General features: G+C 54.4%; 1 protein-coding gene and 1 pseudogene across 4 annotated transcripts; both read right to left on the reverse strand.

Annotated features, from left to right (window-relative positions):
- Positions 1-3,207: 3,207 nt before the first annotated feature.
- LOC105483393 (BRCA1 associated ATM activator 1) lies at positions 3,208-21,133 on the reverse strand. 4 transcript variants are annotated; one of them, XM_011744236.2, is made up of 14 exons: positions 20,923-21,133; positions 19,720-19,862; positions 12,698-12,852; positions 10,400-10,547; positions 9,068-9,440; positions 8,680-8,799; positions 7,464-7,555; positions 7,062-7,180; positions 6,641-6,827; positions 6,322-6,395; positions 5,191-5,293; positions 4,963-5,061; positions 4,599-4,771; positions 3,208-4,118 (listed from the first exon to the last, which is right to left on the reverse strand). In XM_011744236.2, the coding sequence occupies exons 2-14, from the start codon at positions 19,844-19,846 to the stop codon at positions 3,423-3,425; spliced, it is 2,466 nt and encodes an 821-aa protein (XP_011742538.1). In that variant the 5' UTR covers positions 19,847-19,862; positions 20,923-21,133; the 3' UTR covers positions 3,208-3,422. The 4 variants fall into 4 exon arrangements, with proteins under 4 accessions (XP_011742538.1, XP_024649076.1, XP_011742536.1 ...); XM_024793308.2 differs by lacking the exon at positions 10,400-10,547 and having other exon boundaries at positions 20,923-20,961; XM_011744234.2 differs by lacking the exon at positions 20,923-21,133 and having other exon boundaries at positions 19,720-20,907.
- LOC112427005 (small nucleolar RNA U13) lies at positions 16,568-16,663 on the reverse strand (annotated as a pseudogene).
- Positions 21,134-22,116: the final 983 nt, after the last annotated feature.

Genomic DNA, 22,116 nt, shown 5'->3' on the forward strand with positions numbered 1-22,116 from the left:
CAAAAAAAAAAAAAAGACGAGGAAAGGGGGAAGAGGAGATGAGAGGAGGAAGAGAGAGAGAATATCTGAAAGGATAGTGGCTAAGAATTTCCCAGAACTGATGAAAACTACTAATGCACAGATTTAAGAATCCTAGTGAATTCCAAGCAGAACAAATTAAAAAAAACTCTCACCTACAAAAGATAGTAAAATTGCTGAAAACCGAGGACAATTCAAAAATATATATATATATTGAAAGCAGCCAGAGGAAAAAAAAGAGTTATTTGAAAGAATGGACGTTAGACTGACAGCCAAACTTTTTTTTTTTTTTTTGAGACGGAGTCTCACTCTGCCGCCCAGGCTGGAGTGCAGTGGCCGGATCTCAGCTCACTGCAAGCTCCGCCTCCCAGGTTCACGCCATTCTCCTGCCTCAGCCTCCTGAGTAGCTGGGACTACAGGCGCCCGCCACCGCGCCCGGCTAGTTTTTTGTATTTTTTAGTAGAGACGGGGTTTCACCGTGTTAGCCAGGATGGTCTCGATCTCCTGACCTCGTGATCCGCCCATCTCGGCCTCCCAAAGTGCTGGGATTACAGGCTTGAGCCACCGCGCCCGGCCCCAGCCAAACTCTTGAACACGGCAACAGAAGTCAGGGGACGCTGGGATATGCTGAACAAACTAACGCACTACAAGAGAGCAACTGCCTAGCTGGATGTGGTGTGGTGGCTCACGCCTGTAATCCCAACACTTATGGAGCGCTAGGAGGATCACTTGAGGCCAGGCTGGTCTCGAACTCCTGACCTCAGGTGATCCGCCCACCTTAGCCTCCCAAAGTGCTGAAATTACAGGCGTGAGCCACTGCGCCCGGCCCCCAAGAATAACTTTAACCAAAGAGGTGAAAGATCTGTACACTGGAAACTGTTAAGACACCAATTTAAATAAACTGAAGAGGACACAAATAAATGGAAAGATATCCCATGTTCATGGATAAGAACAACAATTTTTTTTTTTTTTTTTTTTTTTTTTTTTTTTTTTGAGACAGAGTCTCGCTCTGTCACCCAGGTTGGAGGGCAGTGGCGTGATCTCAGCTCACTGCAAGCTCCGCCTCCCGGGTTCACGCCATTCTCCTGCCTCAGCCTCCGAAGTAGCTGGGACTACAGGTGCCCGCCACCACACTCGGCTCTTTTTTTGTATTTTTAGTAGAGATGGGGCTTCACTGTGTTAGACAGGATGGTCTCGATCTCCTGACCTCGTGATCCACCCACCTCAGCCTCCCAAAGTGCTGGGATTACAGGTGTGTGCCACTGTGCCGGGCGACTAATATTTTTTAAATGTCCATACTACCCAAAGTGCTCTACAGCCTCAGTGCAATTCCTATCAAAATTCCAATGGCATTTTTCACAGAAGTTGAAAAAACAATCCTAAAATTCATATGGAACCACAAAAGACCCCAGAGCCAAAGTAATTTTGAAAAAGAACAAAGCTGGAGGCATCACATTACTTGACTTCAAAGTATACTACAAAGTTAGAGTAAACAAAACAGTATAGTACTGGCACACAAACAGACACACAGACCAGTGGAACAGAACCCTCATGATTAGTCTTTGACAAGGGTGCCAAGAATACACAGTGGGGAAAGGATAGTCCCTTTAATGAGAGGACCAGACTACTCAGGAGGCTGAGGCAGGAGAATCGGTTGAACCCGGGAGGCAGAGGTTGCAGTGAGCTAAGATTGCGCCATCGCACTCCAGCCTGGACAACAGAGTGAGGCTCTGTCTCAGTAAATAAATACGTAAATAAATAAAAGAGGACCTAGGGAGACTATCTCTACAAAGATTTTAAAAATTAGTTGGGTGTGGTGGCATGCGCCTATAGTCCCAGCTACTTCAGAGGCTGAGGCAGGCAGGTGGCTTGAGCCCAGGAAGTTGAAGCTGCAGTGAACTGACCATGCCACTGCACTCCAGCCTGGGCCGCAGAGCAAGACCCCATCTGTAAAACAAACTAAAACATCACTGGGCGCAGTGGCTCATGCCTATAATCCCAGCACTTTGGGAGGCCAAGGCAGGCAAATTACCTGAGCTCAGGAGTTTGAGAGCAGCCTGGGCAACACAGTGAAACTGTCTCTACAAAGAAAATACCCCAGAAAAGTAGCCAGGCATGGTGACCCGTGACTGTAGTCCCAGCTACTTGGGAGGCTGAAGTGGGAGGATCACTTGAGCCTGGGATGTACAGGCTAGTGAGCTGAGATTGCATCACTGCACTGCAGCCTAGGGGACAGATCAAGACAAGAAAGAAAGAGAGGCTGGGCGCGGTGGCTCAAGCCTGTAATCCCAGCACTTTGGGAGGCCGAGACGGGCGGATCACGAGGTCAGGAGATCGAGACCATCCTGGCTGACACTGTGAAACCCCATCTCTACTAAAAACTACAAAAAACTAGCCGGGCGAGGTGGCGGGCGCCTGTAGTCCCAGCTACTCGGGAGGCTGAGGCAGGAGAATGGCGTGAACCCGGGAGGCGGAGCTTGCAGTGAGCTGAGATCCGGCCACTGCACTCCAGCCTGGGTGGCAGAGCGAGACTCTGTCTCAAAAAAAAAAAAAAAAAAAAAAAAGAAAGAAAGAGAAAGGAAAGAAAGAAAGGAAATAAAGGAAAGAAAGGAAAGAAAGGAAGGAAGAAAGGAAGAAAGGAATAAAGAAAAAAATAAAATAAATTGGTCAGGCACAGTGGCTCACGCCTGCAATCCCAGCACTTTGGGAGGCTGAGGTGGGTGGATCACCTGAGGTCAGGAGTTCGAGACCAGCCTGGCTAACATGGTGAAACCCCATTTCTACTAAAAATACAAAAAATTAGCCAGGCATGGTGGCGTGTGCCTGTAATCCCAGCTATTTGGGAGGCTGAGGCAGGAGAATCGCTTGAACCGAGGAGGCAGAGGTTGCAGCGAGCCAAGATTGTGCCACTGCACTCCAGCTTAGGCAACAAGAGTGAAACTCTCAAAAGAAAGAAAGAAAGAGACAGAGAAAGAGAAAGAGAAAGAAAGAAAAAGAAAGGAAGGAAAGAAGGAAGGGAAGGGAAGGGAGGGAGGGAGGAAGAAGGGAGGAAAGGAGGAAGGAAGGGAGGGAGGGAGGGAGGGAGGGAGAGAGGGAGGAACAGTGCTGGGAAAACTGGATATCCACATTCGAATGAATGAAACTGGACCCTTGTCTCAGATCATTATTACTAAATTAACTCAAAATGGATTAAAGACTTCAATGCCATTTATTTTGAGTAGAAAATAAGTCATTTCTTTAATACATCAAAATGTGGCATTTCTTGACTTTGCTTCTCTCCTGGTCCTGGCTTCCCCAGAGGATCCACTGGGCTGGGCTGGAGCCCTGGGGATGGCAGTGTCCCACGAAAGGACGTGGCACTGCCTTCCTCAGTCCTGAACCCCAGTGGCAGAATCTGGTTCTACTTAGTAGCAGTCAGCCTCATCCCCCTGCAGGAAGCCCCCCGTGGCCAGCATGTCCTGCAGGAGGGACTGGGGGCTCTTCTCCACGTGGTCGCTGCTCTCGGCCAGTGTGCTCCGCAGGCCCTCCAGGTCTAGGGACCTGAGCATGGCCAGCACAGCCTCAGGCTCCTGGTCCCCTGGGGGCTGGGCATGCTCACCCGTCCGGCACCTCGGCAGGGCGGCCTCCACTGAGGCGGTGTTGGGACCACCCCCGGCCTCCCGCAGGCTGCTGTAGGAAGCAATCTTGTCCCTCAGGAAGAGGAGGAGGTCACAGGACTTCTGCGCCACGGGGCGGTCGCAGTCAAACAAGGCACAAAAGGCGAAGTCAAAGAGCCCCACGTGGCAGAAAGCCCTCAGTGCCTCGGTGAGTGGCCGGGCTGGGGCCACCTCGGGTAGGGCCACAGCATAGGGGCAGTGGGTACGTGGCGGGCCCAACGTCTGGCCCAGGAACACCAGCGCCAGCTCCAGGCCCTGGGCGCGGACCTCCCAGTCCAGGTCCCGGCTTGCCGCCTGCAGCACAGTGGCCACGAACTGCTCCGTGTCCTGGGCCGCGTCAGCGTGGCCGTCCCGCAGCCACTCGGTGAAGACTTGCATGACCGCCCTCCGTGGGAAGCCCTCCGAGTCCACGGAGAGGATGTGCAGGAGCTCCAGGAACAGGCTCTGGGGGACAGGGAGCGGGTGGGGATGGTCGGTGGGGCGGCAGGAGTGGGGCTCCCACAACAGGACCCCAGGGGCATCCGTGGGGCTGGCCCCGGACATGGGCAGTCTAGGGCCACACCCCACTCTGGCACCTTCCCGTGCTACGCAGTGAGCACATCGCCCTCCAATCCTCAGTTTACCCATCTGTCAAATGGAGGTAACCATGTCTAAGTGGAGGGGTGCTGGGGAGACAAGGCGAAGAGCACAGGCCCCACGCCCAGCAGAGCCCCAGGGCCTCGGCAGTCACTCCCAGAGGTGCTGCCCACAGCAGCAGCTGCTCCCACGGTGGATGCTGGCTGCTCACCCACCCGCAAGCAGTCGAGCACACACGATGGCCAGGTGGGAGCTGCTGGCCGAGGAACCCGCCACCTCCTACCTTCTGGGCCTCTGCATGCTCAGGGCTGGCAGGGGCTGGTAGCCAAGGAACCCAGCACTTCCTACCTGCCGGGCCTCTGCATACTCAGGGCTGGTGGGGGCGTGCAGGCCCCGGCTGGAAAGTTGCCCCGTGGCGGTCACTGCGCTCGCTCGGACGTAACTCTCAGGGTCCTGGAGGAGCTGCCGGGCCAGCTCAGGCACCTCTGAAGCCAGGAGGGCGCATCTGAAGTCGGCCTGTCCTGGGGGTCGAAGTGGCCACATGCAGCTGTGACCGAGGGCCAAGCCTTGCCGCCTCGGCCTCTGCCTCCACCCCCTTGTGGGCAGCCGACATGGCCCAAGTTTCTAGAGCCAGCAAGAGGCTGCTGGTGCACCCCGGCTCAGTGAGCCCCCAGCAGGCGGGAAGGCAGCCCCTCCATCTGCCAGCACTCACCTCCCCAGTGCCTGCTCAGCTGGGTCAGGAACTCGAGGGCGGAGTCCCTCACCTCCCAGCAGGGGTGGCACAGGCGTTTCTGCAGCACAGGGAACAGCTCTAGGGCAGGAAGGGGCAGGTCAGGGCGAGCTTGGGGCCAGGCTCACGCTGCCCTCGGAGCCGCCCAGTCCCTGCTGCCTCCACCCCTGTGACTCCAGCTCCGTTCACTCCTGTGAGGGGCTGCGTTACCTCTGAGGAACTGCGGGATGAGGGGGCCAAGATCAGAGCAGCCAGGGGTCTTGGGTGAGCTCAGAAGCCACTGGAGTGTGGCCTGGAAGGCCTTCTTCAGAACCTGGAGCAGACAGGGCGGGCTGTAGGGCCACGAGAGGCGGAGGGACAAGCTGTCTGCCTGTCCCCTCACCTTCCTCTGTGCTGCCCCCACTGCAGGGACAGAGATGGGGACAGGAAGTGGAGACAGAAGGGAACGCTGGGCTTCCTTCTTTTTTAGAGACAGGGTCTCACTGCAGCCTCCACCTCCCAGGCTCAAACAATCCTCCTGCCTCAGCCTTATGAGTGGTTGGGGCTAGAGGCACACATCACCATGCCCGGCTAATTTTTGCAGTCAAATGCTCTACCCCTGAGCTACACCCCGGGGCTAATTTTTGTATTTTTTGTAGAGATGGGATCTTGCTATGTTGCCCAGGCTGGACTCAAAGTCCTGGGCTCCACGGATCCTCCCACAGCACAGTAATCACAGCTCTGAGCTCCACACCCCTCTCGGGCTGATTTTAATAAGGCAGGATCTGCTGCAGAAGCGGCTCCCCAGACTGTGAGCAGGAGGCGGCAGTGGCCCCCACCAGAAGACCCACCACCCAGGCAGCGGGATTTCTGCATCAAAACATGACCAATGACGCAGGGCACTTTTCCGTAGGATCTCAGGAGGCCCTGGGCCCTTCCTCCAAAGCTGTCCACTGTCTGCTCAGCGACAGGCGGCACAAGGTCTGTACCCGCCAGGGCCCAGCTCCACAAGGGGCTATGGAGTGGGCACGTTCACAAACGGCGCTTAGGAGAACCCGGAGCCCACGCCCAGGGCCGTCCTGGTGCCACTTCATTTCCCTTGTCCAGAATTCCCTGCAGGCCGCCTGGCCGGCGCCCCTGCTCCCCACGGCCCCACACATCCCTGCATGCTGATGTATCTTCACCAACAAGAGGCCCTGGGCCCGACGCATGCAGCCACCTGTGTCATGAAGCTCTCTGAGCAGTGACTCTGTGGCCCTGTGTGAAGGCCCCGTCCCTAGAGGCCCGCATGGGGCCAGGGTGGAGTGGGGGGGTGGGTCCCACTGCCTCTGCCTCCCTCCTCTCCTCGTTCCCTATCTGTACCGTGGGGCTGGAGCCGGGGCTCTCGAGGCACTCCAGGAGGACAGCAAGCGCCTGCGTCACCAACTCCTGGGAGCCTGAGAAAGAGGTGAGTGGATAAACCACCCCCACCTCCACCCCACGGCCCTCCCCATCAACTCTGGGAAGGAGCAGGACAAGGCCTCATTTGCCAGCTGAAACCTCCTGCACGGCCCCTGCACCCCTCAGCCCCCGCCCCAGAGAAGAAACACAGAGGGACAGCAATTCCCAGGCGCCTCCGAGCAGAAAGGAGAGGGGGGGCTTGGGTTTCGCCCAACGCCAAAGCCGTACAGAACACACTCACCTGTCCCCTCTGACAGCGTCCCCAGGAAGTCGAGGGCTGCTCGCTGGACCCGGACGCAGCCCGCCAGAGTCCCACAGAGGTGGCCCCCCACGCTGGAGGCGGGAGCAGCCGAGCCATCACAGAGCCGCAGGACAGTCACTGCAGCCCCCAGCAGGGACGCCTGGGGCCACGGCGACGGGCGCTGGGGCTGGCGAGGGAGGGGAGCGTTAGCCAAGGTTGCCGTCCCACTGCCGGTGTGGATGCAGGGGCGCTGGGGCTTCGAGGCATGTGGGGCGGGGGACATCAGCCAGGGTTGTGATCCCACGGCTGGCGTGGACGCAGGGGCGCTGGGGCTGCAAGGGGTGCAGGGCGTCAGCCCAGGTTGCGGTCCCACTGCCGGTGTGGATGCTGCCGGGCTGCATGAGGGCGGGGCCACACCTACCAGCGGCTGCAGCTCCTCCAGGTGAGCCAGGGTGCGGCACAGGAGGCCCGCACAGGACGACTTGGAGGCCAGGAGCGCGTCCACCGTCGTGGCGTCGTCTGCCGTCCCGTCCAGCAAGCCTGGGGACCAAGCCAGGAAAGAGCTCCCTTAGAGAGCACTTCGGCCTGCCCACGGTCGCCAGCCACCCCCGGCCACCACTCGCAGCAGAGGCCAGGACCTGGGTGCAGAGCAGCGGCTCACCAGGGATGATGGCCACGCCCCCGGTCCCCTTTCCTCTTAGTGGGAGGCCTGGGTGTGACTAAAGTGGGATGGGGGTGGCGAGTCTGGTACTCCCATCCATCTCCCCTCCCCCAGCTGCAGGGACCCAGGTTCCGCCCTCCCAGCCCTTTCTAAGCGGCGTACCTGGGGGTCCGGGGGCCTGAACTGTGGCCTTCAGGACACAGGCCAGGGGTTGGAGGAGGACCTGGAAGGCCTGGGTCCTCAGTGCCTGTGGGCTGGAGACAAACACACAGTGAGCCCCGTGACCCTGGCCATGAGGCAAGCTGGCTGTGCTAACATCCCCAGCAAGCCTGGGGCAAATCAGGGAGGGGGTTGGGACACCCCGCCAAGAAACAGTTTCTCTGCAGGCCACTGGCCAGGGGACGCCATGGGACAGAGAGTGGCGGGGAGACAGACCTGACCAAGGAGATGAGCCTGATACTCCCAATGTCCTTAGAAGCAGACACTGAGGGGTCTCCTGGAGGGCCTGGCCATGCACCCAGAGAGAGGGGCAGTGCCCACTCAGGCGGACAGGGACGGGGTGTCCCCAGGTGTGCACAGCGTCCACTTTGTAGGAGGGACCTGCCCTCATGTCTGGGTCCAGGTTGGGGCAGTGCCTGCTCAGGGGGACAGGGACAGGGTGCCCCCAGCCTCCTGGGTGTCCCCAGGTGTGCACAGCATCCACTTTGTAGGAGGGACCTGCCCTCACATCTGGGCCCAGGTGGGGGCAGTGTCCCCACAGTGCATTCCTGCAAGGCCGGGTCTGTTCCTCCGTCCTCCCCGTCTACTCTCCTAAACATTCGGCGATCCCGGAGCTCAGAGCCGGGCTTTCATGGTACCCTTGGGCCCTTTGGGCAGCGGGTCCTGAGGTCATGTCCACCCCTAATGTGAGCCCACCCAGAACCCTGGCAGGCCGTCCACGGCCTTCCCACCTGTCCTGACCCAGGCACTGCCGTTCCACCGCCCCCAGGCCCCCCCATCTGCATGGTGTATGTGCTGGGGAGCTCCAGCACCTCCAACCAAGGCTGCGGTGGGGGACAGGTGGGAGGGCTGCGGAGCGCAGGGCCTGGGCAGGACCATCCCGCTCTGGGCAGAGCAGCTCCGGCCATCCTTCTTACCTCTGGGGATCTCGCAGAGCTTTTGTCTTGAAACAATTATTCTGGTGCTAAAGATCCTGCAGAAGCCGCCAGCCTGCACGACTGCCACGCGTAACCCACGCATGGCGCAATCACACCCCACACGGCCGCCTGACTGTCCCTGGTTTCCGGAACTCCCCTGCCTTGAGGGCTGCGCTCTCAACCTCCCTGCCTGCCCTGGCTCCCAACACCCACCTCGGCATGAAACGCACCCCAGCCCATACCAGTGCTCGAGCTTCAGGATCCCCAAAGCCAGGGGTCCCACGTGGGTGGGACCCAGGCAGCTCAGAGCCTGCGCCAAAGTCTCCCACAGGCCGCCGTCAGAAGAACTGAACACAGGAGAACTGCAGGGAGACCCCAGAGAGAGAAATTATCCCCCATCCCCTAAAACCCCATTCCAGGCCTGGCTGAGAGATTGCCATGGCCCCAGCGCTGAAGGCGCCCAGCCCAGGACAGGCCTTTCCCCCCGAGGGTTCCAGGGTCACCCCGGTGCCACTTCACTGCAGGCCACATCCTCAGGGAGTCTCTGGCTGCCAGTGGGACATGCCCGGGCATCATCTGAGGAAAACAATTGCCCACCCAGGCCCCCCAGCTGCGTCCCGGGGGCCTGACCGAGCCACACAGAGAAGCAGGTCCACGAGCGAGTGTGCGGCGGGGATGGGGTCTCTCTCCAGCAGACAGGCCACACGGGGACTCAGCCGCACCCACAGGGCTTCCGTCCAGGGGCTCTGGCAGCGCCCGAAGGTCGTGGTCAGGACGTTCAGGGCCTGAGTGACCTTGGGGGTGGCCGTGCAGCACAGGGACTCCTCCACATGATCCGTGATCTTCTGGGCACACGCGGGCCAGTCATCCCCCCGCAGGCAGGGGTGCCCCTCGGCTCCACCTCGCATGGACAAAGCCAGGACGTGCACCAGGAGCTGACTGGCCGCCGAGGCCACAAACAGGCTGGAGTCTCCCTGTAGGGAGAAGATGGTGTCGACTGCACCTGGGCAGGGGATGGGGCAAGACAGGAAAAAGGGGATGAGCCAGAATAGAGCCAGGGGAGGCAGACAGCAACCTTAATCCAGGACTCCAGGGCCTCAGGGAAGATGCAAACAGCAGAGGGCACCCCAAGATGCCCCCAAATGCCCCTCCACTCAAAAGCAAAAGAGAACAGGAACTGAAGCTCCCTAGAGACAAGCACCTCCCCCCAGCTGAGCGTTAAACACACACAGCTTGTGATGCTTCCCAATTCGTTCCTTGTTGTTTTTTGTTCTTCTTGTTGTTGTTTTGAGACGGAGTCCCGTTCTGTCACCCAGGCTGGAGTACAATGGTGCAATCTTGGCTCATTGCAACCTCCACCTCCCGGGTTCAAGCCATTCTCCCACCTCAGCCTCCCAAGTAGCTGGGATTACAGGCACCTGCCATCATGCCCTGCTAATTTTTGTATTTTTAGTAGAGATGGGGTTTCACCATGTTGGCCAGGCTGGTCTTGAACTCCTGACCTCAGGTGATCCACCTGCCTTGGCCTCCCAAAGTGCTGAGATTACAGGCGTGAGCCACTGTGCCCGGCCTTGTTTCTTGTGTTTTGAGACAGGGTCTTGCTCTGTAGCCTAAGCTGGAGTGCAGTGGCTCAACCACTGCTCACTGCAGCCTCCACCCCCTGGACTCAAAAGATCCTCTTGCTTCAGCCTCCCGAGTAGCCAGGACTATAGCCAGGCGCCACCACGCCTGGCTCTCAAATAGTTTCAAAGACTGAGTCCTCACAGCTGAGAAAGCCGTCTCGGCTCCTAGGGCCTGACTTGCAAACCAGAGGACACTGGACAGCAGTACTGTCACGGTGCATTCTTCACAACAACCCTGCGACATCACACAGACCAGACGCTCAGATTCAGCAAGGTGCAGTGACTCCCCTGGGGTCACACAGGCAGGATGAGGAATGGGGTGGGGTGTGGGCGCACTCACCGTGGTCGGCCAGGAAGCGCAGGGCGCTGGGGTGCTGTGCCAGGGAGCACAGGCCCTGGATCCAGCCGCTGCGCACAGTGGGGACGGCCCAGGCTGCTCGGCCGAGGGGTCCTGCCTCCCCAAAGAGCCCTGGTAGCAACTCCCCCTGCTGGGAAGCAAAAAAAGAGGTGAGGGGGGGCCGGGCGCGGTGACTCATGCCTGTAATCCCAGCACTTTGGGAGGCTGAGGAGGGCAGATCACGAGGTCAGGAGTTCAAGACCAGCCTGACCAACATGGTGAAACCCCGTCTCTACTAGAAATACAAAAATCTGCCGGGTGTGTTGGCACGCACCTGTAATCCCAGCTACTCAGAAGGCTGAGGCAGGAGAATCGCTTGAACCTGGGAGGCAGAGGTTGCAGTGAGCCAAGATCGCACCACTGCACACCAGCCTGGGTAACAGAGCGAGACTCCGTCTCAAAAAAACAAACAAAAAAGAGGTTAGGGGACCTGGCAGGTTTCCAGGGATGTGGAGCAAAGCACAGATGGGTTTTCAGTTTTCCAGGGCTGGTGGAGGCACTTTTGGAGGACGCTTTCATGTATGTATGTATGTATGTATGTATTTATTGACAGTCTCACTCTGTTGCCCAGGCTGGAGTGCAGTGGCACAATCTCGGCTCACTGCAACCTCTGCCTCCTGGGCTCAAGCTATTCCCCTGTCTCAGCCTCCCGAGTAGCTGGGATTACAGGTGCCCGCCACCACGCCCAGCCAGTTTTTGCATTTTTAGTAAAGACAGGTCTTTACCATGTTGGTCAGGTTAGTCTTGAACTCCTGACCTCAGGTGATCCACCTGCCTCAGCCTCAAAAGTGCTGGGATTACAGGCATGAGCCACCGCGCCTGGTCTGGAGGGCCCTTTCCTACCAGCTGCTGACAGACAAGGGCCCCCGGATTCACTGTACAGCAGCGCCCTAGGACGTCTTGGAAAGTCTGTCCTGCAGCAGGATGGTGCCTGGGTGGGCTGCTAGGGAGTCTGCAGGTGCTTAATTGGGGGGCACCATGAATGGCAAGCTAACGGTACTGGATGTGCCTTCGAGCAACCTGGCGAGGGCCTGTGGGGCACCAAGAGAAGCCGTCGTGCTAGACGGGCAAGGGCCCTGAAGCTCACATCAGGCATCACCTGACAGACTCAGCGCTGCCTGTTTGGAGCTGGAAGACACAGCTCTGGAGGGCTCTCGAGCTCTCATGCCTTGCTGCTACGTAGAAATTCTTGGCTGGGAGCAGTGGCTCATGACCGAGGCAGGAGGATTGCTTGAGGCCAGGAGTTTGAGACCAGCCTGGGCAACATAGTGAGACCCCATCTCTACCAAAGATAAAAAAAGTTAGTCAGGTGCATGCACCTGTGGACCCAGCTACTCAGGAGGCTGAATGGGGAGGGTCACTTGAGCCCAGGAGGTCAAGGCTGCAGTGAGCTGCCACTGCACTCCAGCCTGGCCGACAGAGCAGGATTCTGTCTCTAAAAAACAAAACAAAAAAAGGCCGGGTTTGGTGGCTCACGCCTGCAATCCCAGCATTTTGGGAGGCCGAGGCAGGCGGATCACTTGAGGTCAGGAGTTTGTGACCAGCCTGGCCAAAATGGTGAAACCCCGTCTCTACTAAAAATACAAAACTTAGCTGGACATGGTGGCAGATGCCTGTAGTCCCGGATACTCGGGAGGCTGAGGCAGGAGAATCGCTTGAACCTGGGAGGTGGAGACTGCAGTTAGCTGAGTTTGAGCCACTGCACTCCAGCCTGGGGTCTCAAAAAATAGTAATAAAATAAAATAAAAAATAAATAAAATTAATTTTTTTTTAAAAAGACATTCTCATTAGTCATTCATTCATCTGTAGGCTGGGTCGCTGGAGGTGCAGGATGTGCGGTCTCGTTTGGTCCTCATGACAACCCCATGGCGCGGCTACGACTTCCATCTCCGTCCTAGGGAGGGACGGAGGCCACGGCGCGGCTACAACCTCCATCTCCGTCCTAGGGAGGGACGGAGGCTTGCGGCCATGGGAAGGTCAGACAGCTGATCAGAGCTGGGAGCCAATCCCAGTCATCTTATTCCAAAAAACCTCAACTCCTTAGCCCCAGCAACACTCTGGGAGAATTTTTCAAAGGGGCTACAGTCAAGGGTAAAAGCATGCAGTTCTGGCGAGGACACAGGGTTGGGGCAGGCCGCTGGAACTTGGGATGGTGATGGCTACAAACGCCCCACCTGCCTGCAGGAGGAGAAGGTTGCCCACCTCTCCACGGGACACTTGGGTGGGAGGCCCCAGGCTCACCTGAAGATACTGGAAGCAGTTTTCCTGGGCTGCGAAGGTTCCTGCCAGGCGCAGAGAGAAGGAGAGGACCCCGGGACTCAGGTCCTGGACTTTCAGCACATGGGACAGCAGCTCCACCAGGCAGGGGTGCCCCTGCAGCAGCACGAGACTGGACTCTGTGGGGACAGCCCAGCCCAGGGGTTACCAGGGGCAGAGCACCAGGTGTCCCCCTGGATGACCGCTCTTCTCCTAGCAATTCCCAGACCCTTTTCTTGCAGGGTGTTAGATTTAGGGATCCAACTGGGAAAAAAATATTTGCAACAAATACGGCAAATGACTCATAATTTTAATTCAGTAAGGGCAGAAAAACTAGAAAGTTTAACAACAGCTGAAAGGCGGAACATTTTCACCTTTCACAACAGGTGAATGGCCAAAGATGCTGAAAAAATGTTCTGCCTCACTGACAGTGAAAAAGAAATACAAATCAAAGTGAAAGACCAGGCTGGGCGCAGCGGCTCACGCCTGTAATCCCAGCACTTTTATGAGGCCAAGGCTTGTGGTCACTTGAGCTCAGGAGTTCGAGACCAGCCTGGCTAATATGGCGAAGCCCTGTCTCTACTAAAAATACAAAAAATTAGCCGGGTGTGGTGGCTCATGCCTGTAGTCCCAGCTAATCAGGAGGCTGAGGCAGGAGAATCGCTTGAATCCAGGAGGCAGAGGTTGCAGTGAGCCGAGATTGCGTCACTGCACACCGCACACCCCAGCCTGGGTGACGGAGCGAGATTCCATTCCAAAAAAATAAAAAAGAAAACAAAAAGTAGAAGAGCATTTTCACCTTTCAAATTGGTACTTTCCCTTAGCGCTCTGTGCAAGGAGGTACAATGGAACAGGCATTCCTCTCTAGACGTGGCATCCTGTATTTCTATACCTAGCTACGCTATTGCTCAAAAGCACCAGTGGCGAGAAAGATATTTTGAGGCAAAGGCTGGGCGAGTTTTCCAGTGAGAGGCTCTTGTAGAAAGAATGTGGTTCAGTAAGAAGGAGAGTGAGGAGCATGCAGAGGAGGAGAACCAGGCCAGGACTCAAAAAGCACTGAGTCCACCTGAATCAGCACTGCAGGCTGGGCGAGGTGCTCATACCTGTAGTCCTGGCACTTTGGGAGGCCAAGGCAAGAGGATCACTTGAGCCCAGGAGTTCAAGACCAGCCTGGGCAACATAGCAAGACCCTGTCTCTACAAAAAAATAAAATAAAATAAAATAAAAATTCGCCTGGAGTGGTGGCACACATCTGTAGTCCCAGTTACTCAGGAGGCTGAGACGGGAGGATCGCTTGAGCCCAGGAGTTCAAGGCTGCAGTGAGCTATGACGGCACCACTGTACTACAGCCTGGGCGACAGAGGGAGACCCTGTCTCTAAAAAAAAAAAAAAAAAAAAAAGGCGGAGCGCGGTGGCTCATGTCTGTAATCCCAGCACTTTGGGAGGCTGAGGCAGGCAGATCACGAGGTCAGGAGATTGAGACCATCCTGACAAACATGGTGAAACCCTGCCTCTACTAAAATATAAAAAATGAGCCGGGTGTGATGGTGTGCGCCTGTAGTCCCAGGTACTCAGGAGGCTGAGGCAGGAGAATTGCTTGAACTTGGGAGGTGGAGGTTGCAGTGAGCCGAGATTGCACCACTGCACTGCAGCCTGGTGACAGGGCAAGACTCTGCCTCAAAAAAAAAAAAAAAAAAACAACTCACTGAGTTCAAAACTAAAAAATCATTGTTGAAGGTTTTGAAACAAAACAGAATTAAAATACTAAACAACAATAACAGAAGCTCGTGATGGCCGGAAGATCAAGCACTCTGAGATCCTTCAGTTGCCTGGATAGAGAATGGAAAGTCTAATTAACTTCAGACTTTTAAAAAAAATCCAGTTCTCATGTTAAAAATATAAGAGTAACCACTAAAGAACATAAATAAGCCTGTGGTCCCAGCATCTTGAGAGGCCGAGGTGGGCAGATCACCTGAGCCCAGGAGTTCAAGACCAGGTTGGGCAACACAGGAAGATCTCTCTATAAAAATTCGCTGGGAGGCCGGGCGCGGTGGCTCAAGCCTGTAATCCCAGCACTTTGGGAGGCCGAGATGGGCGGATCACGAGGTCAGGAGATCAAGACCATCCTGGCTAACATGGTGAAACCCCATCTCTACTAAAAAAATACAAAAAACTAGCCAGGCGAGGTGGCGGCGCCTGTAGTCCCAGCTACTCGGGAGACCGAGGCAGGAGAATGGCGTAAACCCGGGAGGTGGAGCTTGCAGTGAGCTGAGATCTGGCCACTGCACTCCAGCCTGGGCGACAGAGCGAGACTCCGTCTCAAAAAAAAAAATTCGCTGGGCGTGGTGGCACGCATCTGTAGTCCCATCTACACTGGAAGCTGAGACGGGAAGATCGCCTGAGCCCAGGAGGTCAAGGCTGCAGTGAGCCGTGATTACACCACTGGCCTCTAGCCTGGACAACAGCGCAAGAACTTGTCTAAAAAAAAGAACATAAATAGAATGTATCACTTCAAAACCAGAAGAGGAAAGATTAAAAAAAAAAAAAAAAAAAAGCTTTATCAATCTGATGGAGGGCAGAAAAGGAGGAGGATAAAGGCACAAAGATAAGGCACAGGAAATTAAAAAATACAAAAGAATTCGAATCTAACGGTCACCTCGACAAATTAAAGAGATCAAACTTATCTGTTAAAAGAAAGAGTTGCTGAGATTAAATTAAACACTGAAAACGAGCAATGTGGTGTTTCTAAAAGCAATAAAATGCAACAAAGGGAAAGGCTGGGAGCAGGAGAGAAAAAGACACAGTAGGCAAATTCTAACTTTAAAGAAGCTGGTGTAGCAACAGTAATAGCAAACAAAATGGGCTATAAAGCAAAAAGCAGTATTCACTCAGAAGAAAGTTCACTGATCACACAGAGAAATTCCAGAAAGATACAACATTCCTACATCTATGTATATCTAACCTAACGTCAAAACGTGTAAAGCAGCCTGGGCAACGTGGTGAAACCGTCTCCGCAAAAAAATACAAAAAATTCGCTGGGTGTGCTGGTGTGTCCTTGTAGTCCCAGCCATCCAGGAGGCTGGGATGGGAGGATCACTTGAGCCCAGAAGTTGAGGCTACAGTGAGCCGTGATCACGCCACTGCATACTAGCCTGGGTGACAAAGTGAGACCCTGTCTCCAAAAAAAAAAAAAAAAAAAAAAAGCCAGGCACAGTGGCTCACACCTGTAATCCCAGCGAGAGGCCAAGGCGGGCAGACTGCTTGAGCCCAGGAGTTTGACACCAGCCTGGGTAACACAGTGAAACCCCATCACTACAAAAAAAAAAAACCTTAGCCGGGCATGGTGGTGGGCTCCTGTGGTCCCAGCTATTAGGGAGGCTGAGGTGGCAGAATCATCTGAGCCCAAGAAGTCGAGGCTGCAGTAAGCCGAGATCATGCCACGGTACTCCAGCCTGGGCAATAGAGCAAGACTCCGTCTCAAAAAAAAAAAAAAAGAAAAAGAAAAAGAAAAAAATATGTAAAGCAAAAAAAAAGAATGCAACTCAAAGAAAAGTCATGAATCCATGACCTTGGTGTAAGCTTTTTACACACCTCTCAGAAACAAGCAAACAAATTAGCAAGAACATAGCAGGTCTGAACTAATGAACAAGTGTGGAAACTACTCTTTCCATCAAGTACAGCGCAGGAGAAATGACAGAGGCTGGAAGGGAGGAGGAAACAGGGACTCACTGTGAATCCAGACTCGGTTTCTTTAGGAGAACAAAATTCAATTGTGCTGATGATTCCAGAGCCCTATAAATTTACTAAGAACTGTTGAATTGATACCATTTATTTATTTATTTTGTCCTTTTCTCATGTCAGACGGGTCACGTACCGACATCATACCACAGTTCCACGGTGCCACATCTCACACATGCACCTGAACACTCAATTATCATGCTTAGGCTGGGTGTGGTGGCCCTCCACTGTAATCCCAGCACTTTGGGAGGCCAAGGCGGAGGGATCACCTGAGGTCAGGAGTTGGAGACCAGCCCAGCCAACATGGTGAAATCCCATCCCTACTAAAAATACAAAAATTGGCCAGGCATGGTGGCAGGTGCCTGTAATCCCAGGTACTCGGGAGGCTGAGGCAGGAGGATCGTTTGAACCCAGGAAGCGGAGGTTGCAGTGAGCCGAGATCGTGCCACTGTACCCCAGTCTGGGCAACAGAGCAAGACTTGGTCTTGAAAAAAAAAAGAAAAAAATCATGCTTACAAACTACAGAAGGATACACGTTAAGTGGGTGAATTGCAGGGTATGCAAATTATATCTCAAGAAAGCTACTGAAAAATACTTCTTAAAATTTGAATACAGGCCGGGCATGGTGGCCCACTCCTGTAATCCCAGCAGTTTGGCAAGCCCAGGCGAGAAGACTGCTTGAACCCAGGAGTTCCAAGCCACCTGGGCAAGATGGTGAGACCTCATCTCTATGAGGGAAAAAAAAAAAAAAAAAGCTGGGCCTGGTACACACTTGTGATCCCAGCAACTCAAGAGAATGAGGCAGGCAGACTGCTTGAGGCCAGGAGGTCGAGCCCACAGTGGGCTGTGATCACACCATTGCACTCCAGCCTGGGTGACGGAAAAACCCTGGCTCAAAAAAAAAAAAAGAAAGAAAAAGAAAGTAAAGAAAAACTGACTACAAACTAGGCCACAGTTGAAGACCTTCAAATACCAAAACATCAAACTCATACAGTGAAATCTCTAGAACACGGAGAAAACTCGCCTGGGTACTATGTCTCAATAAAAGTCTCAATAGCTATAAAGACTCAAAACATGTATTTTCTAACCTCCATAAAATAAATTAAAAATCAATAATAAAAAGACTGGAGAAATCCACATTTTGAAACTAAATGATATTCTTTTAAATAACTTGTGGGTGGAAAAAAAATCAGAATGAAAAGCATGAAATACTTAGAACTAAATTACAACCAAAGTACTGCATAGTAAAACTGGTAAGATGGAGCTAAAGTCATACTTTTAGAGAAACGCACTCTTAAGTACATATACACACATATATACATACACATATATACACACATACATATACACACACACATATATATGTATTTTTTTTTTTTTTTTTTGAGACAGAGTCTCACTCCATTGCCCAGGCTGGAGTGCAGTGGCGTTATCTCAGCTCACTGCAACCTCTACCTCCCAGGTTCAAGTGATTCTCCTGCTTCAGCCTCCCGAGTAGCTGGGATTACAGGCATGGACCACCATGTCAGGCTAATTCTTGTATTTTTAGTAGAGACAGGGTTTCACCATGTTAGCCAGGCTGGTTTCCAACTCCTGACCTCAAGTGATCTACCTGCCTCAGCCTACCAAAGTGCTGGGATTATAGGCATGAACCACCGCACCTGGCCTTAAATGTATGTATTAGAAAACAAGGAAGACCCAGATATTTAGCTCAAAAGAGGGTAAACGGCACTTTGGGAAGCAGAGGCAGGTGACTGCCTGAGCCCAGGAGATCGAAAACAGCTTGGACAATACAGTGAGACCCCATCCTAAAAAAAAAAAAAAAAATTACAACATAATTTAAAAATAAAACGAGTAAAAGAACAGGGTAAACCAAAAAAAGGAAGTAAAGAATAGCAGAAATTAAAAACATGCAGTCTATCCCAACACAATGATCGACCATGAGAATAAACATTTCCACGCAAGAATATTTATGTAAAAGGAAAGCCATGATGACACTATTTGTTTTGAGACGGAGTCCATTCTCAGTCGCTCAGGCTGGAGTGCAGCGGTGCGATCTCAGCTCACTGCAACCTCCGCCTCCTGGGTTCAAGCCATTCTCCCCTCAGCCTCCCGGGTAGCTGGGATTACAGCGCATGCCACCATGCCTGGCTAATTTTTGTATTTTTAGTGGAGACAAGGTCTCACCATGTTGGCCAGGCTGGTCTTGAACTCCTGACTTCAAATGACCTACCTGCCTTGGCCTCCTAAAGTGATGGGATTACGGGCGTGAGCCACCATGTCAGACCTATGACACTACTTAAAATGATGAAAAATGAGAAATATAAACATCTAATAATAACAGTAGAGTGATTCGATGAATTAATGGTCCACTCCTACAGCAAATAACATGTAGTCAATAACATTAATGTATTACATGGAGAAAACACTCACTATGATGGCAAGAGAGAAAGCAAGACACCAAAATTATATTTACGGTATGACCTCATTTTTTTCCCAGAAAAATACAGCTTTATGATGTGTTATGAAAAAGGCTGGGAGGAAATTAAAAGGTTAATGGTTTAATTTTCCTCTTTACTCTTTTGTTCATGTTTTAAAGAACATGAATTACTTTTTTTTTTTTTTTTTTTTGAGACAGGGTCTCTATCACCCAGGTCAGAGGGCAGTGGCACAATCATAGCTCACTGCAACCTCTACCTCCCGGGTTCAAAGGATCCTCCCATCTCAGCCTCCAGAGTAGCTGGGACTACAGGTGCGCCACCAGGCCCAGCTAATTTTTGTTATTTTTTTTTTTGAGATGAGGTCTCGCTATGTTGGACCAGGCTGGTCTCGAACTCCTGGACTTAAGCAATCCGCTCACCTCAGCCTCCCAAAGTGCCGGGATTACAGGTGTGAGCCACTGCATCCAGCCCCTACTTTCATAATCAGAAAGAAAACAAACCTGATGTTTTAAACACACTAAATACAATGAGAACAACAATAAAATAAGTTTGTTCACGCCTTCCACAGAACTGAACCTTGGGATGCCCTGATCGTGGCTGAACTGGCTGACTTTCAAGCTCTAACTCTCCAGATAATTCTCTCGGGCTTCATCTTGACTTGCCCTCAGTCTGCCACAGATAATCTCTAGGAAGTGAAGGAAAGACATCTGATTTGCAGTTTCTGCCCTTCTTCCAGGACAGGGGAGTCCCCACCCGGTCCCTGCTCCCTGTCCCAGGCTCTGCGTCTGGTCTCTGGATAGACAGTAAACAGCAGCACCACCTTCTTACCTCCTTCAGTGACAGTTTTAAACCAGTCCAGCAGCTTCTCCAAACAGGTGTCATCTGCCACCGGCTGCCTGGGATCTACCAGAACAGCACAGAGAGCAGGGAGCAGCCGGGAGCATTCCGGGTCCATGGTGAGGCCGCAGTCCCTGCAAAGGCAATGTGAGACCCAAACCTCAATGCCCACTGCAGACCCAGCTCGTTCTAGTCACAGCAGCCCACCATGCCTGCTCAGGCCTGGGAAGAGGCCCCAGAACTTTCATCTCAGACCAGAACCATGATCCCCAGACCAGAGGTCTGTTCTGCAGGGATGGATCAAAGCTTTGGTCTAGGTGGGGCCCCGAGCGCTGGTGCTGGGGCTGAAACGGGCAGATGAGAGTCTGGCTGAAATCACAAGGCCTCCAGAGCTGAAAGTCTGTCATCCTTGGGCTTTGGTGCAGTAGGGGCAGCAGCGTGGTGCTGGCCCAGGCTGCAGGTCGGCCAGAGTCAGGGGCATCTTCGAGTTCCGGGGTCAGCCATGTGTGCAGGGGGTAGCTATCCATGCCCCAGGGCCAATCTGGGCTGGAAAGTATCTGTCCCTCCCAAAGTCAAGTGGTGGCTGCATTTGAGGTCGTAAAGCCAGCAGGGGGGTGCGGAGGGGAAGGGGCGACTGTCCGTGTGTCTGTCCCTCTCAGGGTCAGTGTTGGCTGCATTTGGCGTTCTGCAGTCAGCAGGAGGGTGCAGAGGGGAAGGGGAGCCTGTCCTTGTGCCGGTCCCTCCCAGGGTTAGTGGTGGCTGCATCTGACGTCCAGCAGCCGGCGGGGGGAGGGGGGTTCGGCGGGGTGCGGGGGGCCCGGCGGGGTGCAGAGGGGAAGGGGCGCCTGTCCCTCCCAGGACGGGGTGTGCATCCGTGCGTCCGGCCTCGGGGGTGGGCGGGGTGGTCAGTGGCTCTGTCTGACCGGGGCATCGTCTGCCAATGTCCGGGGAGGCTGCGTCCCCGGGAAGAGGAACCCTCCCAACACTTTGGAGTCGGTTTTGACCGCGGGAGCCAGGCCCGAGGGTCCAGAAAGGGCGCCAGACCAGGCGGCCACAGTCGGGCTGGGAAGCGAGCGTAGGTCGCGTACACCCCGGGCTGGGCTGCTCCCTGGCCCTCCCGCCCCCTCGGCCGGGCCTTGGCCTCCCCACGCCCGGCTACCGCTACCGCGACCCCCTAGGCTCCGCGCGCCTCACCGCTTGGTTCCGTCCTCCGTCGCAACCACCCCTTCCCCAAGGCTCCGCCTCCGGACTGTGCCACCTGCCAAGCCCGGAGGAGGCGGAGGACGGAGACGGCTGGCGTGGGGAACCGAGACAGCTCTCCTGGAGCCCCCTCTGGAAGCCTCGAGGGCTCACACTTGAAGGAAGGCGTTCAAGCTGAGAGGGACAGGCAGGCGCCAAGCCGGTCGCTCCGACTCATCACCCCCGCCAGACACCCGATGGTACATGCCGAGCATCCGGTGGGTGGGCGGGGCGTCCCGGGGGCGGGGAATCTCTGAGGAAGGCGCGGCGTTGTGTCCGGAGGGGCGGGGCCTCTCCTGCAGGGGCGCCCTGTGTGTGCGTCCGCCGGAGCGAGAAAACCACGTGCCGGAGAGAAGCGTCCCGATCTGTGCACCAAAGCCCTTGGTTATTTGGCTTAAGGTTCTCAAATTAGGTCCTCCGCGGCCGCCCTGTGGCTCATGCCTGTAATCCCAGCCTTTTAGGAGGCGCAGTTGGGACGATTGCTTGAAGCCAGGAGTTGAGACCAACCTAGGCAACAAAGCGAGACCCTATCTCTTACAATTAAAAAAAAAAAAAAAGCCGGGCCTGGTGGCTCACGCCTGTAATCCCAGCACTTTGGGAGGCTGAGGCGGGTGGATCACGAGGTCAGGAGATCGAGACCATCCTGGCTAACACGGTGAAACCCTGTCTGTACTAAAAATACAAAACATTAGCCGGGCGTGGTGGCGGGCGCCTGTAGTCTCAGCTACTCGGGAGGCTGAGGCAGGAAAATGGCGTGAACCTGGGAGGTGGAGGTTGCAGTCAGCCGAGACCACGCCACTGCACTCCACCCTGGACGACAGAGTGAGACTCCATCTCAAAAAAAAAAAAAAAAAAAAAAGAAATGTGACATGGCACGTGTACATTAAATATGAGATTATCAGCAGGGTGTGACACACACCCCATAATTAAACGTATTAATAGTTATTCAGGGCCGGGTGCAGTGGCTCATGCCTGTAATCCAAGCACTTTGGGAGGCAGTGGTGGGCGAATCACGAGGTCAAGAGAGTGAGACCACCCTGGCCAAGGTGGTGAAACCCCGTCTCTACTAAAAATACAAAAATTAGCTGGGCGTGGTGGCATGCACCTGTAGTCCCAGCTACTCGGGGAGCTGAGGCAGGAGAATCGCTT

This window comes from Macaca nemestrina, chromosome 4, assembly GCF_043159975.1.
Source record: "Macaca nemestrina isolate mMacNem1 chromosome 4, mMacNem.hap1, whole genome shotgun sequence".
Lineage (NCBI taxonomy): Eukaryota > Metazoa > Chordata > Mammalia > Primates > Cercopithecidae > Macaca > Macaca nemestrina.

Excerpts from the sequence above, each read along its gene's own strand:
- LOC105483393 (XM_011744233.2), bottom strand. The coding sequence starts at position 19,846 with ATGGACCCGGAATGCTCCCGGCTGCTCCCTGCTCTCTGTGCTGTTCTG. Across the intron at positions 9,441-10,399 it reads GCGCTTCCTGGCCGACCACG|GTGCAGTCGACACCATCTTC; the intron begins GTGAGTGCGCCC and ends TCCCCTGCCCAG. Across the intron at positions 6,396-6,640 it reads GACGCTGTCAGAGGGGACAG|GCTCCCAGGAGTTGGTGACG; the intron begins GTGAGTGTGTTC and ends CCTCTTTCTCAG.